Here is a 15468-nt window from a genome sequence, read left to right on the forward strand (position 1 = left end):
ATGAACACAGTAGTGAAGAAGCAACGTTGAGATAAAACAAAACAGCAGGTGTGGGGAATCAAAAGCTGCTGTGACAGCCCCAGAAGCCAATCCCAGTAATATATTGCACCAGGAAGACCTCAGACAATGAAAAGTGAGAGCACCATCGTGCCACTGCACTCCATTACTTTAGCTAATAGAATGATCTGAGCTGAACAAGCCTGGGAAGAATTTCATAGTAATTAGCAAATCTGTTAGTGCCCATTTTTCTTCTGCACAACACACGAACAAAAGAGAAGCAGGCACAGCTATTAAGGGAAACTTAACAGGAAGAAAAAGTGGGCAGACAGACAACGAGTTGGGTAACTGCAGAAATAAAAATAATAATTACATTTTTTTATTACAAAACCAGTATAGGAGGATTTTTAGATTCACACTAAAAAAATACACAGCGACCCTCTGGTAAATATTTAGCACATAATCATCCCCATCCAAGTGCTACTAGTAGAGAGGGAACAGAGGAAACATAATATATGCGTTCACTCGATATAATTCTTGCAACATTCAGTACATCTGTAAGCAGCTCACCATGACTTTATCCAGACACCATAAACACAGGGTTGTGGGGTTTTTTATATCATGTGGGACCGAGCCCCCCCAAGCTGTTTGTACTGAGTCCATGAATTTAACCCCATAGCTACAAATGAAGTGTATTTATAATGACGTGAGCAAGATGTGCCCTTTTCACTTGATTTCAGTATCTCCCTGACCCTCTGAAGGCTGGAGCAGAATTCCTCTGAACCTGCTGATGCTCAGCAGCGGCTCTGGGTGGGAAGAACTCACCTTTTTGGGGTTAAGACAAAGCACATTTGGTTTGCTGCATTGTCCTAGTCCCTGCTCTTGCAGAAATCCAACCACAGCCAGGAGAGCCCTGATCAATATGTCTTTGTTGTGTAGCCCTGAATTAACTACATCTCACTTTCCTTTGACAGCGACACAGATCACAGGCAGCTGCCGCTTCCCCTATGAGCAACACGAGTTCTGGAAAGCATATTCATTATCTGGCTGTTAAAAGCAGCAGAGCATGCAAACCTCACCCTGCCTGGGCTACCTGAGCCATCAGCGTCTCCCTTTGATTAAGTGACTGCCAGCTAGTCACCTTCTCACTCTAACCTTGATGTGGCAGGGCTGTGACAAGCGCAGGCAGTGTAACATGGCGGGATGCTCACAAATAGATGGCTTCATTTGTTTTAATAGCCCGCTCCCCAGCAGCGTTTCCACTGCAAACCCTCGGGTTTGAGGGCAGAATGCATCAGCTCTTTGGATGGAACTCACCTGCAAGCCAGCTGGCAGGGAGCCAGGGAGAATCCTCATGAGGGCCAAAGCTCCCAGTCAGCTTACTGGCACTTAATAAATTCCAAAGGAATTCCATCCACACACCCCCCCCTCCACGTCTTTGAGCTGCAGGACTCAGGATTAGAAAAACTGACTTTAAAAAAAACTACAGCTCCTTACCCAGATCCTCTGCAGCTGAGTGTACCCAACGACAAAACCCCCAAACCGGAATGAATTTCCATTTCATAATCAGAAGCAAATAAGTCCCCATGGGGTGAAGTTTGATTTTTATTTCACTGGTCTTGCAGAAATGACAGGGCTGTCAGTCACCAACTCCCACAATGTTTTCATGGGTCTCATAACATTTGTGGCTTTTTTTTGTTGTTGGTTTTTTTTTGCAGCTGATGGAGTAAGGTAATCCCATAGAAACCTCAGTTTTTACATAAGACAAATTAAACTTCTACTTTTGTAAAGAGGAGCTCAGAACTTTGAAACCTCATTGGTCCATCTTCAGATGATGAACAAGCACATTCCCACTTATTTTTAAATTTATTAAGGTTTTAGGAGCAGACCTGGCTTGTGACTGCTGCACTCTTAAAGTTAGAACTCTCAACATTCTTCACTGCTGTTTGAGTTCAGGGATCACCAGTAAATCATCTCACTTCCAACTGCCAAGCTTTTAAAAACACAAACATGTATGATACAGATAGAAAACAGCCTGAATTTTAAAAATACTAGGACAGAAAAAAAAGTAATTTTGAGCATTGAGAACTGTCTTCTCAGATGTCATTAAACAAAGAAGGAAATAATTGTATATATATATATATTTTATACTTACTTTTCAGCATAGGGCTGGGTTTCCACACAGTGAAATGAAGGTTCATGATCACAAGTGATCTGAGCTAATTTTGAGATAAAAACAAAAATTTTAAGTAACTACTCAAAAAAAAAAAAAAGTTTAACTTTGGTATTAGTAAAAGTCTACTTTCCAAATATAAACCTTTCACAATAAATGTTCACATCAGATTTCTTTTACATAAGTCATTTATCTCCTGCAAGCAAGCCTCATCTGCTGCTGGCAGCGGACCAGGATACTGGAATGAGGACAAATGCTTTCTTCAGGAACCTAGAGGTTTTCAGTAACTTTCAAATAGATTGGGAACGCTTGCAACTGAAAATGTAAATATGTACTTATCAAAGAAAAAAACCCATATCTTTGAGATGCACTTGCCTAGCGGGATCCAGGTCCAAGGTCTGAGTTTTTTAGGGACAAACGCAACATAAATGGGAAAATTCATACTTTGACAGCACAGGTGTGGAAAACCAATATTTTTCTCCCCCAAAACCTCAGACTGGTGTGCCTTTAACACACACTGCAACCACGACACTGAAATTTTGCATAAATAATACACAAAGCAAAGGTGGACTGAGACACTGGAAAGCTACAGGTGGCACCAGATTAAAATGGTGGTGAAGAGAAATTTAGGAGAGGGAAAGAAAAAGAATATCATCTTTACTTAAAAAAAACCACAACCTTTCCTCCAGGATGCAGAAGTCCCACTATCCTATTTCAACCTTCAGTAACTACAGCTGAGACAGAGCCAAGGCAAAGCAGGGGAAGGGAGAACAGACAGAGGGGCCTGAGGAAAGGAGAGAAAAAAAAAATAAATTCGAGAAACAAGAGCATTCAGTGAGCTGAATGCGGGTAAAATAAAAGCCGGTTTAGGGGTGGTTGGAGGTCAAAAAAGCAAAGTCACACCACTGAGGGTCCGAGCCCATCCCTGAGGGCAGGGCTGGGTCTGACACCCCACACGGCCGGGGGCTGCGGGACACCACAGGCCAGCGCGGGGGGCAACACTTAAATACACGTTAAAATACGGCCTTTTAACCAAACATGAACCGCGCTGCGGGGTCATCGGGCTGCAGTCGGTCGGGGGAAGTGTGACCAGAACTTACAGCTGGGACAGAGACAAGACAGAGACAAGGCAGCTCGGCCGCCGCCCCTCTCAGCCTCACCTCCGCTCATCCGGCGGGGCAGGGGACGCTCCGGTCGATGGCCGCGGTCCAGGCACGGTCACGGAGCTCCGTGAGCCGCAGGACAGCGGTCTGAGGGGCACAGCGCTTCGTCCTGTCCGAGAGCTTCGTCCCGGGCCCGGCTCGTCACCACAGCGGCCGCCTCGGGGCCGGTAATGGAGGCGGGGAGCGCGTGAGGGGAAAAGGGCGTGAACAGGGAGGAGAGAGGGGTCATCCCGTGGCTTCAGGGTCTTCCTGTACTTTCAGGGTCATCCGGTACCTTCAGGGTCTGCGTGGGCCTTCAGGGACCCCCGGCCCCGAGGGCAGAGCCGTTCCCTCAGGGGAAGAGCCTCTGTCACTGCCTCACCTGTAGCACGAGGAGAGCCATCGTGCCAGGCTCCCACACAGCAGCAGCTGGGCAGATCATCTGATTTCTACGCCTACTGTGCAGGTCAGAGGTATTACTATTATTATTATTATTATTATTATTTTGCTATTATTCTTGTAGTTCACAGAATCTCAGAATAGTTAGGGTTGGAAGGGACCTCTGGAGGTCATTCAGCCCAACCCCTCTGCCCAGGCAGGGTCACCTGGAGCAGGTGACACGTCCAGGTGGGTTTGGGATGTCTCCAGAGAGGGAGACTCCGCACCCTCCCTGAGTAGCTGTGCCAGGGCTCTGCCACCCTCAAGGGAAAGAAGTTCTTCCACATGTTGAGGTGAAACTTCTTGTGGTTTAGTTTATGGCCATTGTTCCTTGTTGCTGAGAACCATTGAAGATAGCCTGGCACCATCCTCTGACACTTCCTTGGGGATATTTGTATGGATTAATGAGGTGCCCGCTCAGTCTTCTCCACACTAACCAGGGCCAGCTCTCACAGCCTCTCCTCATAAGGGAGATGTTCCAAGCCCCTCATCATCCTTGTGGCCTCCACTGTACCCTCTCCAGTAGCTCTTTGTCTTTCTTGAACTGCGGAGCCCAGAATTAAACACAGTACTCCAGTTGTGGCCTCCCTAGGGCCAAGTTGTTATTTTTATTACACAACAGTTATCAACGAGGCTGCCCAGGTATCATGTCTCTTTTCCCACACTAGCACCCATGATCACCAGTAGATTAAAACCCAGGCAGGTAAGTTTATTTTCTAGGTTTAGGTGGCCAGGCCAAAGCTGCAGGCGGAATTCCAGACAGACACTCCACGCTTTTTCCTGGAGCAATGCAATGAGTCGTGTTCTGTACCCGTAGGTTTGCCTGCCTTTTGCCAAGTGAAATCCAGCTCCCGAGGCCCTCTGCCAGCCCAGCTCCATGGAGAGGAGGACCAGCATTTATCCAAAGGCTGTGGTAACCTCTGCTGGCAGATCCTCGTTGCTACAGCGGCTCAGATGCTACTAGAGGTAAGCTTGTAGTTGAGCAGACAAAAAGGCATCAGAAGAGGTACATTACATTTGCTTACTCATACTTTTGTATGCATTTGCTACTCCAGAGGATTGGAATTTTTTAATTGAATGTGTATTTTTAAGGCATCGGGGATTTAGATAAATTAGGGCCCTGCTCATCCAAGTATGAACACGTTTATTTCCTCAGACAGCACAGCTTTTATTACCAAGCAGGTCTGTAACTGCAGTTTGCAGCTAATCTACATTTTTCTGTTTGAAGATGTAGATACAGCACAGTGAGTGTTGTCTGACAGAGCTGAGGGATGCAGTTTATGCGTATGATAGTGTCAGTAATGCTACTTTTCTTTTAGTGTTTAAACAAAAATGTCACACTCGTGGCTTATACCCATCCTTATCCCACTTCTTCCAATAGTGATATTTCATATCTGTGCAAGACAGGTACCGTTCATATCAATAGATACATTAAAGGCTCCATGTGAGGCCAGAACTTGTAGGAACTACAAATGTTGAGTTGTCTTTTTGCTCTGAGGAGTTTAAAATCCAAACAGGTTTTGGCCAGGACAGGAACAAAACGCAGGCAAACTGATACATGATTCCATTTTACCTTGACTCCTATTATTGTGCCTTGCTCAGTAGGTGCATGCAGAGATGGAAAACATACAGGATAAATGAGAGCTGCATTTTATTAGAAGCTTCCATTAAACTGGCAAGAAATCAGGTGCTAGTCTTCATTTCAACTATTAACAGTAGAAACAGATTAATTGTCATCTCATCTATGGAAAAGCCTAACAATTGCCTCCCATTCCATTTGCAACTATAGCTTGTGGTCTTCTATCCCCTTAATTGAAACACATAATAGAAAAGCTTCTGCAAGGCAAGATTTCAGCCAGAATGAATTTCTTCATTTTCTCTACTCTGCAACTTTGTGTTATTTTACCACAGGCGAAACAGCAGACCACAGCAACAAACATGCTTCAATCTGAAGCTATCCTGAGAATTCTTGCTTAAGACATACACTTCTAATCTGCTAAAACCCCTGATTTCTGAGAAAAACCTGTGGCCATAGGACTGCCTCAGAATGAAAACCATCACGAAGACAACCTGCATGTTGTTACAAGTCAGACCTTAATGGACCAAAAATATTAGATAGAACTGTCTGTTTAATTAGACACGGATCAAAAAATGAAGAACTAAGTACTTTCCCATCATTCCCTGCAGGTTTTGAAGTTGGCATTTTTCCCCCTCTGCATATAGTTAGTTGTTTGCCTCAGGTTGTAAAGAAATGCAAGAGGGCTGTTATTAAAGCACCGATAATTTGCTGAACTCCATCTTTTGTGGAACTTGCTGAGTTAGAAAATTCCTTTTCACCTCCTCCCCCACCTCTCCTTGACTAGAATAACCCAAGAACAAATATCACATTATGGTGTTTGGTAAAAGGCTCGAGTGTGTTTGCAGTTAAGTGACTACCACAAGACTGAACAAATCCTAAAGCTCAAGCCTGTCCAGCTAAATGACAAGGGAAGTAAGAAAGGATTTGCTTTCTAAAAGTGGATCATATCAAAGACTCATAGTTAAGATTTGCTGTACATGGTGCTTTATATTCACAAATTGACTCCTAATATAGTTTTTTAGGAAGTTCTCCAAGCAATCAGAGCCTGAACACGTACAGGAGGTAAAGAACTGCCACCACATGAATGAGTCTGAGAATACAGAAACCATTATCCCTACTCATCAACTGTTCAGTGATGGCCTCGAGTCAGAGGTCTGCATTTGCCATTTCAGAGCTCCAGCCCACCACAGGAAGGATTTTTACCCAGTTCTCCATGTACCATCCCAGGGGAGCAGAACAGCAGGTTCTGTCCAGGCCAACGGCTCAGGTTTAAACTTGGCAGAGATGGCAGTTAGCACCTTCCCCTTCTGCAAAAATCAGGTTCCAAATTGGTACAACTAAATCCTGTACCTGCATCATTACATGGCAGCCGCCACCATTTTCCACTAGCATTAATATTCCTGCAAACCACAGAAATGAAAAAGCACAGAACCCACCCAGTTATCCCCAGCAGGGACCTCAGTGCAGATAAGCAGAGCCAGGGGCTCCATCAGGTGTTCTCATTAAACCTGCTGCCAAACACACATCCACAACCCCAGTCTCGTAGCTGACAAGTAGAAATGAGATGTCAGACAACCACAGAATCATCGGGCTTTCTGCAACAGGGATGGACACCACTCAAACCACGCACAACTATTATCAGGAAGCACAGATTTCACATGTCTAACTGAATCTTCCCCACATGAAGCAATCATTTGCATTCCTTTCCCTGCTCAGTCCACTTTTGCAGAGGGTCTGATCTTTTTATTAATCATTGATAGATTGTCTTAGATTAAAATGAAACAGATTTCCTTTTGACCTCTACTTGCTGTTTTATTATAGATATTCCAGTAAGTGTCCCTCTCTGCTCCACTGCATTCTCCAGCCTTACATTTTGGTAGAGTTGCTTTGTAATTCAAGGAAAGACATGAGAACAGGCAGTATTTGGGAACATTTTAATGATTTAACATCTACTACAGGTACTAGTTGAACAGCTCAACAACTAGGGAGGGAGGATGCAGTTTCTGTGCCATTGACAGTGGTCACAATGCACTTCTGATCTCATCCTGTTTTTCTAGGCGAGAAAAGGGCTAGGAATTCTCACAAACATCGTCCAAATTAGGCTGGTCCTGACGATTTCTTACAATTACTGCTTCAAGCAGTGGTATCACCTGCTAAGGAACGAATATCAAGTTGGAAAAGCAAGCAAGAGCAGGCCGTCGGTATCTCGGCCTCGTCAGTCGTGGTGCAATCACACGAAGTGCTGGAATGCATCTCAGCAGGAACGGTCTGACAGACCGACCCCACGGCCTTCCCTGAGGAAAACGGTTATGGAATGCCGGGAAGGGGTGAAGAACGTGCCTAACACCGAGAGGAGAAGCGACCTCTGCCACCCTCTGAAGGCAGGATCCCACACTGCAGCCTCGCACCGCGCGCTGCCTGCGTGCCACAGGATGGCAGCAAAGGGATAAACTGCACAAACGGCTGATGCCACAGCTCCTGAGCTTGGGGGAAAACGAGACTGCCACGAGAAACTGCTGATGGGACTCTTATTTCACGTGATGACTTGTGGGGAAGAACAGTGAAAACAACGCAAATGGATGTGATGGTGGTACTGCTTGTTTATGTCATGTGTAATTGCATAGCGTTCTACAGATCTTTTGCACCAGGATATTCCACCACCGTGCTTGGGTTTTGAGTTTGTTTTTTCTTTCTTTAAAGCCTCTCTAGATTCCCATCTACATTTTTATTTATTTATTTATTTAGTGCAGTTCAAGCAAGAATACACAAAGTCAAAATCATGAGGATGGGGTAAAAATAAGAGAAATTAGTCTCTTTATAGAAAAGAACAAGCCAGTTCAGTGTAGTGCTTGGACTTTGCCCCGTCACTTGCAGGGGGAGCACAAATTTACTCAGCATTTTCCTGGTTCTCTACCCATCTGTTCTGTGTTGTTTGGCCTTTAGAGGGAGACAATTTAAACTTTAGGGAGCCAGGAGAAATTGTGGGAGAACCAACCCTGGGCTAGTGCCATTCTGATCAGACCAAAACTCCAGAGCAGCAAGTGTGTCAAACAGCAAATTAAAAACATTCTGACTGTTCAGCTGAGCTCATGCAACACAGTTGTCCTCAGAGGGCACGTTCTGACGTTCTGATTACTTCCTGCACCAGGACATCATGAAACTGAAGTCCCAGAACAGCTCCACCCTCCTGCCTCCTGCACAACCAGGAGTGAAGAACGTTTGAATTACCAAGTTCGAGCAAACGACTCTGCAGTGTCCCCTGTCAGCAAGGGGACCAGCAGAGAGCTGGTCACAACACTAAGACTCCTCTTTGAGGAAACTGCTGCAGAGTAACAAGGGAAGTATTTACAACTAACAAACATCCCATCCTAGGCAGATCCCTGCTCTTCTCTGGTGCTACAGGACTTTGACAGAATAACAACTCCATTGGAGTTCTGAATGCTTTAAACACACTAAGAGGAACATAAGCACTACAGTGACAAATCCCAGTACAGTTCCTTTAGACTAAGGAGGAAGAAAAACCAACCAACTTTTGTCAGGATCTAAAACATCCTTTCTAGCTGACATAGCAAAACAGGGACTAAAAGGCATCAACAACTAGCTATGCAAAGCATCGATACTTTCAGCTAGTAATCCATATAAAATGAATAAATAATTCATAATTACACATGTAGTGTACACCATGCATGTCAAGAGGGGTTCCAGAGAGAGAAGCAAAGCGTGCTTTGCTCTCTAAAAGCAGAAATCCTTCAATTATTACTGTCTCTCTGGAAAGTCTCTGGACTGCAGAGACACAACTGAACCTCCGTTTACAGCTGCAAAGCCACATTAGATATTCTTCCCATGGTGTTTTACAGCCTAGATGCCAAAATACAGAGGGAATGCTCTGAGAATGCCCTGGTACTGTAGGCCAGTACTAGCACAGGTGCATCACAAAGTGAAGAAAGCAAGATTCAGTCCCAGGGAACTGGAGTTCCTTGCTCACTCTGAGCCCTCTGGCTTTGCCCCCACATGCAACACAAGCCATCTGCACTGAGGCTCTCGTAAAGCAACAGCTGGGCTCTTGTTCCTTTGGCTTCCAGTGTCCAGTTCCTTCCCTCTGGTGCTCAGATCACCCAGCTGTCAAACAGGCAGGAGCTCGGGGGGATATTCACCATAGCAGTATTTGGCAATCGGGTCTCTGTAGGTGTTCTCATGCTGCACACTCTGCCAGGGAGAGGAGGAGAAGCTGTAACAACACACACACACACATCCCTTCACCCAGGGCCAGAACCCACAGCACTGACTTCCCAAATTCTTCTACACATTGGTGTTACCACCTGGAGTCAGACAACTCTGTATTCCCAACATACAAGAGACAGTTGCTAAATTACAGCACTTTAATGTTGCACCATACCCAGAACCTCCTTTTCAGGAGACTACTCAAGTAAGTGAGAATAGATTCAATAAATATATAAATACGTATATATATATATATATATGCTTAGGCAGTATCACCAAGTGTCCTAAAGCAAGCAAGGCACAATAAAGTTGCCAACTGAGATGTGTGCATTTTTCTTGATAAAGCTAGAGTTCAGATACTACGGTTAAAACCCCCCAAAAACCAGCTTTGGAGACATTTGGAACTATATCCTTTGTCTGCAGCCCATCCCTATTGCTACATTAAATACTCAAGCTGCATAAGATCACCAGCAGCACTTTCTAAGAGGGCCAATGCTTGCTTAGACCAAAATTAATTCTCAATAAAATCACACGGGTAACAGAAGTTCACCTCTGCTCTTAAACAAACACATGTCAGCATATGGTAACTCTCCAACTGTACCAGAAAATAAATAGCATTCTGAAGCTACTGGAAACAGCTCTCACTGTTCTCATCCTTACTAGATGTCCCTAAGAACTCACCCAAGATCTTCTCTGGTCACTGAACTCTTTTTAGTTAAGCACCTCTTTCCTGAAGCAAGTGTGCAACTCGTCCTGCTCTGAACATGCACTTTGCCTGCAGATGAGCTCCCAGCCACAGCTCCAGCGTTTATGAACACACCCGTGGATGTACAAACACGACACACAGGACCAAACTCATTTTTCAAGGGCACTTCTCTGGGCCCTGGACACCTCCTTGTGCCCTACCTGTGATGAAGTCCTACATTTGGCCAGGCACAGCTCAAAGTGATCCTCCACTGCCATGAAGAGGTTTTGGAAAGCAATGGCTGCCCGGTTCAGGAAACGCTCCAGGAGGTGTTGCTAAAGCAGTCAGCAAAAAAAGACAAAACAGTGCTGTCCTTCAATAAGGAGTGACCAAAGCCCACCCTCACCTAAACAACTCGGGTGTCAGAGGAGGAGTAAGCAGCTCCACTTAGGACTTCTAGCACTGAAAGGCCTATCCCTCACAAACCCCAGCAGTAGGAAGAGAAACCTCACAGGATACAGGATGAAGTGCCAATTACAAAACTGGAATAGCTTTTTCTGTAATAATTTCCCTCCAGCAAATGCAACCGCCCCGAAGCCGAAACACTTTGCAAGGCCCCCAGTATTTCCCCTCGGAGGTGGGAAGGATGAATTTTGTTAAAGCTTTATTTACAGCTTGCCAGATGGTCCCTGCAGGCTTTCCTCGTCCTTCCAAGAGAAGGAACTGTCCCCTCTAAGGGAAAAAGCTCCTCACAGAGCAGCACTTTTAGGCACAGAGGAACCTGAAGAGCGGGAGGAGGTCCCTTCACCTTGCTGGGCTGGAGGCAGCAGGACACGCAGTACTCGTAGACGCTGCAGCAGCCGTTGGGCAGGCAGCTCTCACAGCTGAACAGCTTCGTGCTGGGCACGTGCACATCACAGCAGCCATTCACCAGCAGGTCCTTCCTCTCACAGATGTACCCTGGCAACAACAGCAGGAGTAACAACGGCAAGACATACCCCTTGAATCCACAGTAGGAGTCACGTTACTTAAGAACAGGTTTATTTATCAGTTAGTAGGTTATGATCCCCCTCTGCCTGGCAGTAGCAGTTCTTTGCAGTGACAATTGGACGTTTCAAACAGCCTGGTGTAATCTGCACAGCTATTATGTACCTACTCTGATAAGTGCTGTATGTACACTGTGAGTGTTTAAATGCAGAATTTTTAAGTTCTGATTTCTTTTTGGCATAAGGGGCAGGGGATTGGTGATGACTGTACTGGAGAAAACACTGTGACACGTGTTCTTTCAGCAGTGTCTGGATAACACTCCTTACAGTTCAGTATGAAGGGACTTAGATTTGTCCATGCAGGACAGCTGTAACACTCATGGCTGAGTGGGGAACCATCAGCAGCACAGAACCATGTGTATGTCCTTATGGAAACTCCCACCACAGTGTCAGACTGTGAGAAAGAGCTGTAATTTCTGGAGACTTCAGGAACTGGCACCAAGCATAATTCAGGCAGTGCCAAATTTAACACTGATGCAAATCACAGAAAAGATGTGGTGGGTTTTCTACAGCCTTGATTTCTGGTCAAGAAAGATTAATTGCCTGAGCAACAAGCACAGCAGGGAAGCACCTGTGTAGGGCAAGAAATGGATCTTTAACTTCTAACACTTAAAACAAGTGGTTAATATCCTTGGGTTTTAAGGGTCAGATGAGCTTGTTAACTGTGACTGAGCACTAATTACACATGTCCTGAGCTGCCTCCCTACAAGGCCAGTAGGGTTTCCTCAATTACTCTCCCTAACACCTCTGACAGTAGGAACACTGCAGGGAGACACCAACAGCTCTGCAAGCAATCGCAGTAAATGGAGCAGGACTCAATGTGTGTGTTCTGGGCAAGGATAAGTGGGATTCTTTGACTCTGAGGTGGCCCTGGGAACAGCACAGCCACACTCATAACACCCTGTGCCTGAGCTGAGCCTGCACAGAACCAAACCACTCTATGTGCACCCACAGAGAAATTCACCCAGCTGGGGGAGAAAATGCCAACGGCTAAGTAAAAAAAAAAACCGCCTTAATAAAGAGCAGTTGTTACTTGGAAGTGCCACAGACAGGCAAAGCAGCGTTCAGCACTGCCACTTGCAGAATAAAGTCTTAGTATCAAATATACCCAGTTCATCTGTAATGAGGAGCTTCCCCTGCACAGAATTCCTGCACTGGTTACTCAGCTGGCTGCCGTTGCCCGGGCTGAACTTCACCTTCCACAGGATGGGCTGCTCGTGCTCCTGCACTTGGAGGAGATTCCGATCTCTCACCATCCTCTCTTCCTGCAAGGAAAGACAGTCAGGCAACCAGAGTTCCTTCTGCCACTTCAATCCACGTGCTCTTGCCACAATTAGAAATGCCTCGTAATTGTAAACTCCACAGCACAGCAAACTCCAGCACCAGTGGAGTTACCAACATACTACTCGTAGTAGCTTACTTTGTGCAATACACAGGAAGATACGCCACCCAGTACAACAGGGGCGTGTAAATTCACCGAGGGATCAGCCAACACAGCTGAACTTGGTCACTGCAACCACAAAAGTGGTATAAATTATCTTAAATTACCACAGCTGCACATAAGTCTCTTTGGTGAGTCCTTTGCTAGTGGCAATACCGCTCACAAGAGATACAACCACCACCAACGCTACACAAAAACATCAACAAGCAACAACACACAACAATTCAACAACAACAGTCCCTCCGAGGTGTTTGGTTTGTGTTTTTTTTTTTTCCAGTTTCGGTTCAAAACACTGTTGCTGTCGAGCACAGTATCAGGCATTACTATTTTAAACTCTCGTGCGTATTTAATAATTACGATGTAGCTCTTACGGCAGCATCACTCAGATCAGTGTCAGCAGGTAAAGAACCACAGTGCCCGTGGTCGAAGGGTCGCTGTTCCCCCCCCAGCCGCGCCGGGGCCGGGCCCGCCGCGCACTGACCTGCTTGAAGGTGCTGGTGATGAAGTAAACGAGCGAGAGCCCGAACACGAGGCCGAGGACCCAGCGCTTCCTGAGCAGCCGCCGCCACAGCACGGCCCCGCAGGGCAGCATGGCGGGCCGGGGGCTCAGCTGCGCCGGGGACCGCCCGGCACCCGCATCCCCGGCTGGCCCCGGCAGCGGCAGCGGCAGCGGCGGCCCCGGCGCGGCCCGAGCGCTTCCGCCGGCACCGGGAACGAGGCGGAAGCCGCGGCCGGGCGTGCGCGGGGCGGGACCGGGAGCGGCGCCGGGAGCGGGAGCGGGATCGGGATCGGCACCGGGAGCGGTGGGTACGGGGGCACCTCCCGGGCCGGGCCGGGCAGGGCCGGCTCCCTCCGCGCTGGGCACTGCGCCGCGTATGCCAGCGGGAATCGGATTAATTGGGGAAAAAGGCCTCGTTCATGACTGTGCGTGTGCGTGTACATAGATATGTGTGTGTATGCATCGAACTGTATTTATAGATCTATCTATATATCTATAGATAGATATAAATGTGTGTATATATATATATCTATGTATGCAGAGAGGTGTATATATAGATGTATATATATCTAGAGAGATGTATATATATCTACAGATAGATATGTAAATATAAATGTGTATATGTATCTATGTATATAAACACAAATGTGTATATAACTGTATATATGTATGTGTAATATATATGTATAATATATATAATAAATACGTATATGTAATATATACACATATGTGCATACATATATATGCATATGTATGTTATATGCATAATATGTATGTATGTATACATGTATAGATGTATACAAAATATCTATGTATATGTGTATAATATAGGTGTGTAATATAATATGTGAGATATATATATAAGTATATATGTGCGTATAAGTGTATATGTATACATGTTTGTATGTATAGAACTGTACTTATATGTGCATATATATGTGTATACATAGGTGTGTGTATATATACCTCTAGGTTTATGTATAGATATGGATATGGATATGTAGAGATAGATGTATAGTTGTGTGTGTTTAGATATATGGATATAAATATGGATATATATATATGAATATAAACTGCGATATACATGTGTGATACACATTCTAAGATGTATGTGTGTGTATGGTGTCTGTGCTGTGGTGAAAATGACCCTGGGCATGTGCTTCTTACAGATGTGCTGTGAGCACTGGCAGCCAGGGGCACTGCAGTCATCCAGCTCGAGGGACCTGTGATGAGTTTGAAATCTGGAGCAGCTTGGACTGTGTATGAGCTGTCTGCACCCTCTTGAGCTTCCATCTCTCCCACAGTGGCACCTGGCACCTCTGGATAAAGCTGTTGTTCAGGTACTGTTAAAAAATGGCCAAGTGCAGCAAGATGAAAATCCCTAATCTGGAAAAAGCAGGACCAGTCAGTACTGAAGCTGAGTCCCTTTTGGAACAAAGGCCATCTCAATCTGATCCAACCTGTAGGGCTCTGGGCAGAACAGACCATCACATCTCATGATGTCCTGCACCTTCAGTGCTTGGCATTCATGTCACTGTCCCCTTCATGGCTGATGCCAAAAGAGAAAGTGTCTCCCAAGGGAGCTGAATGTCCTTGTGCAGAGTGATGTCACCCCACATCACAGTCCAGATTTCTAATGGTTTGGAAGGGCATGAAGGATTTGACAGGTGCCAGAGTTACCTCTGCACTGGCTCTGGCTCTCAGCTTGTAGCATGGGAAGATGGACAGATGTTTTTGATAAGCAGTGACCTCAGAGTTGTTCCCAGGCAGGACAGCTCTGTTTGCATGGGCCAGCCTGTCTTGGCCTGTTCATCTCACCTTGATTGCTGTTTTGGTTAAAAAAAGAGTATAATATTATATATCAAGTCAACAGAGAGATTGTCAGGGTGGGAGTACTGCAGGGAAAGCATATAAAAGATTACTGGAATACTAAACCTTGTTACCTCAAATGCAGGTTTTAACAGTTGGGAAAAAACCATAAATCTCTTTTTTACGGATAAAACTTGCAGATCCTTATAAAAACAGTTTAGGCCATGAAAATGCAGCACAAGCTAAAACATGTAGCAAGAGATTAAAAAGCTGCTGGGAGTTACAAGGTAAACACTTTGTAGTTAGGAGAGTTGTTTAAAAGAATATTGTCATGACCTGGTTATATTTTTTCATCAAAGACGTTTATACATTTGCTTTTTTCCTCCCTCTCAGTTTTACAAACGAGGCTTCTGCAGAAGAGCAAGAAGGGGCTTCACT

At 45.5% G+C, this 15468-nt stretch overlaps 1 protein-coding gene across 1 annotated transcript; it reads right to left on the bottom strand.

Annotated features, from left to right (window-relative positions):
• Positions 1 to 7247: 7247 nt before the first annotated feature.
• Positions 7248 to 13371, bottom strand: CUNH12orf49 (chromosome unknown C12orf49 homolog). The gene is made up of 5 exons (XM_027905329.1): positions 13204 to 13371; positions 12390 to 12546; positions 11044 to 11195; positions 10457 to 10570; positions 7248 to 9535 (listed from the first exon to the last, which is right to left on the bottom strand). The coding sequence occupies exons 1-5, from the start codon at positions 13312 to 13314 to the stop codon at positions 9452 to 9454; spliced, it is 618 nt and encodes a 205-aa protein (XP_027761130.1). The 5' UTR covers positions 13315 to 13371; the 3' UTR covers positions 7248 to 9451.
• Between the last annotated feature and the right edge of the window lie 2097 nt (positions 13372 to 15468).

This window comes from Empidonax traillii, unplaced genomic scaffold (assembly GCF_003031625.1).
Source record: "Empidonax traillii isolate 1590-97213 ecotype Southwest subspecies unplaced genomic scaffold, ASM303162v1 scaffold1142:size416873, whole genome shotgun sequence".
NCBI lineage: Eukaryota > Metazoa > Chordata > Aves > Passeriformes > Tyrannidae > Empidonax > Empidonax traillii.

Bases quoted from the DNA above. Each gene is read 5' to 3' on its own strand.
- CUNH12orf49 (XM_027905329.1), bottom strand. From the start codon at position 13,314: ATGCTGCCCTGCGGGGCCGTGCTGTGGCGGCGGCTGCTCAGGAAGCGC. The intron at 12,547-13,203 runs GTCAGTGCGCGG...CTTTCCTTGCAG, and splicing joins TCACCAGCACCTTCAAGCAG to GAAGAGAGGATGGTGAGAGA. The intron at 11,196-12,389 runs GTATATTTGATA...TGTTGTTGCCAG, and splicing joins CCTCATTACAGATGAACTGG to GGTACATCTGTGAGAGGAAG.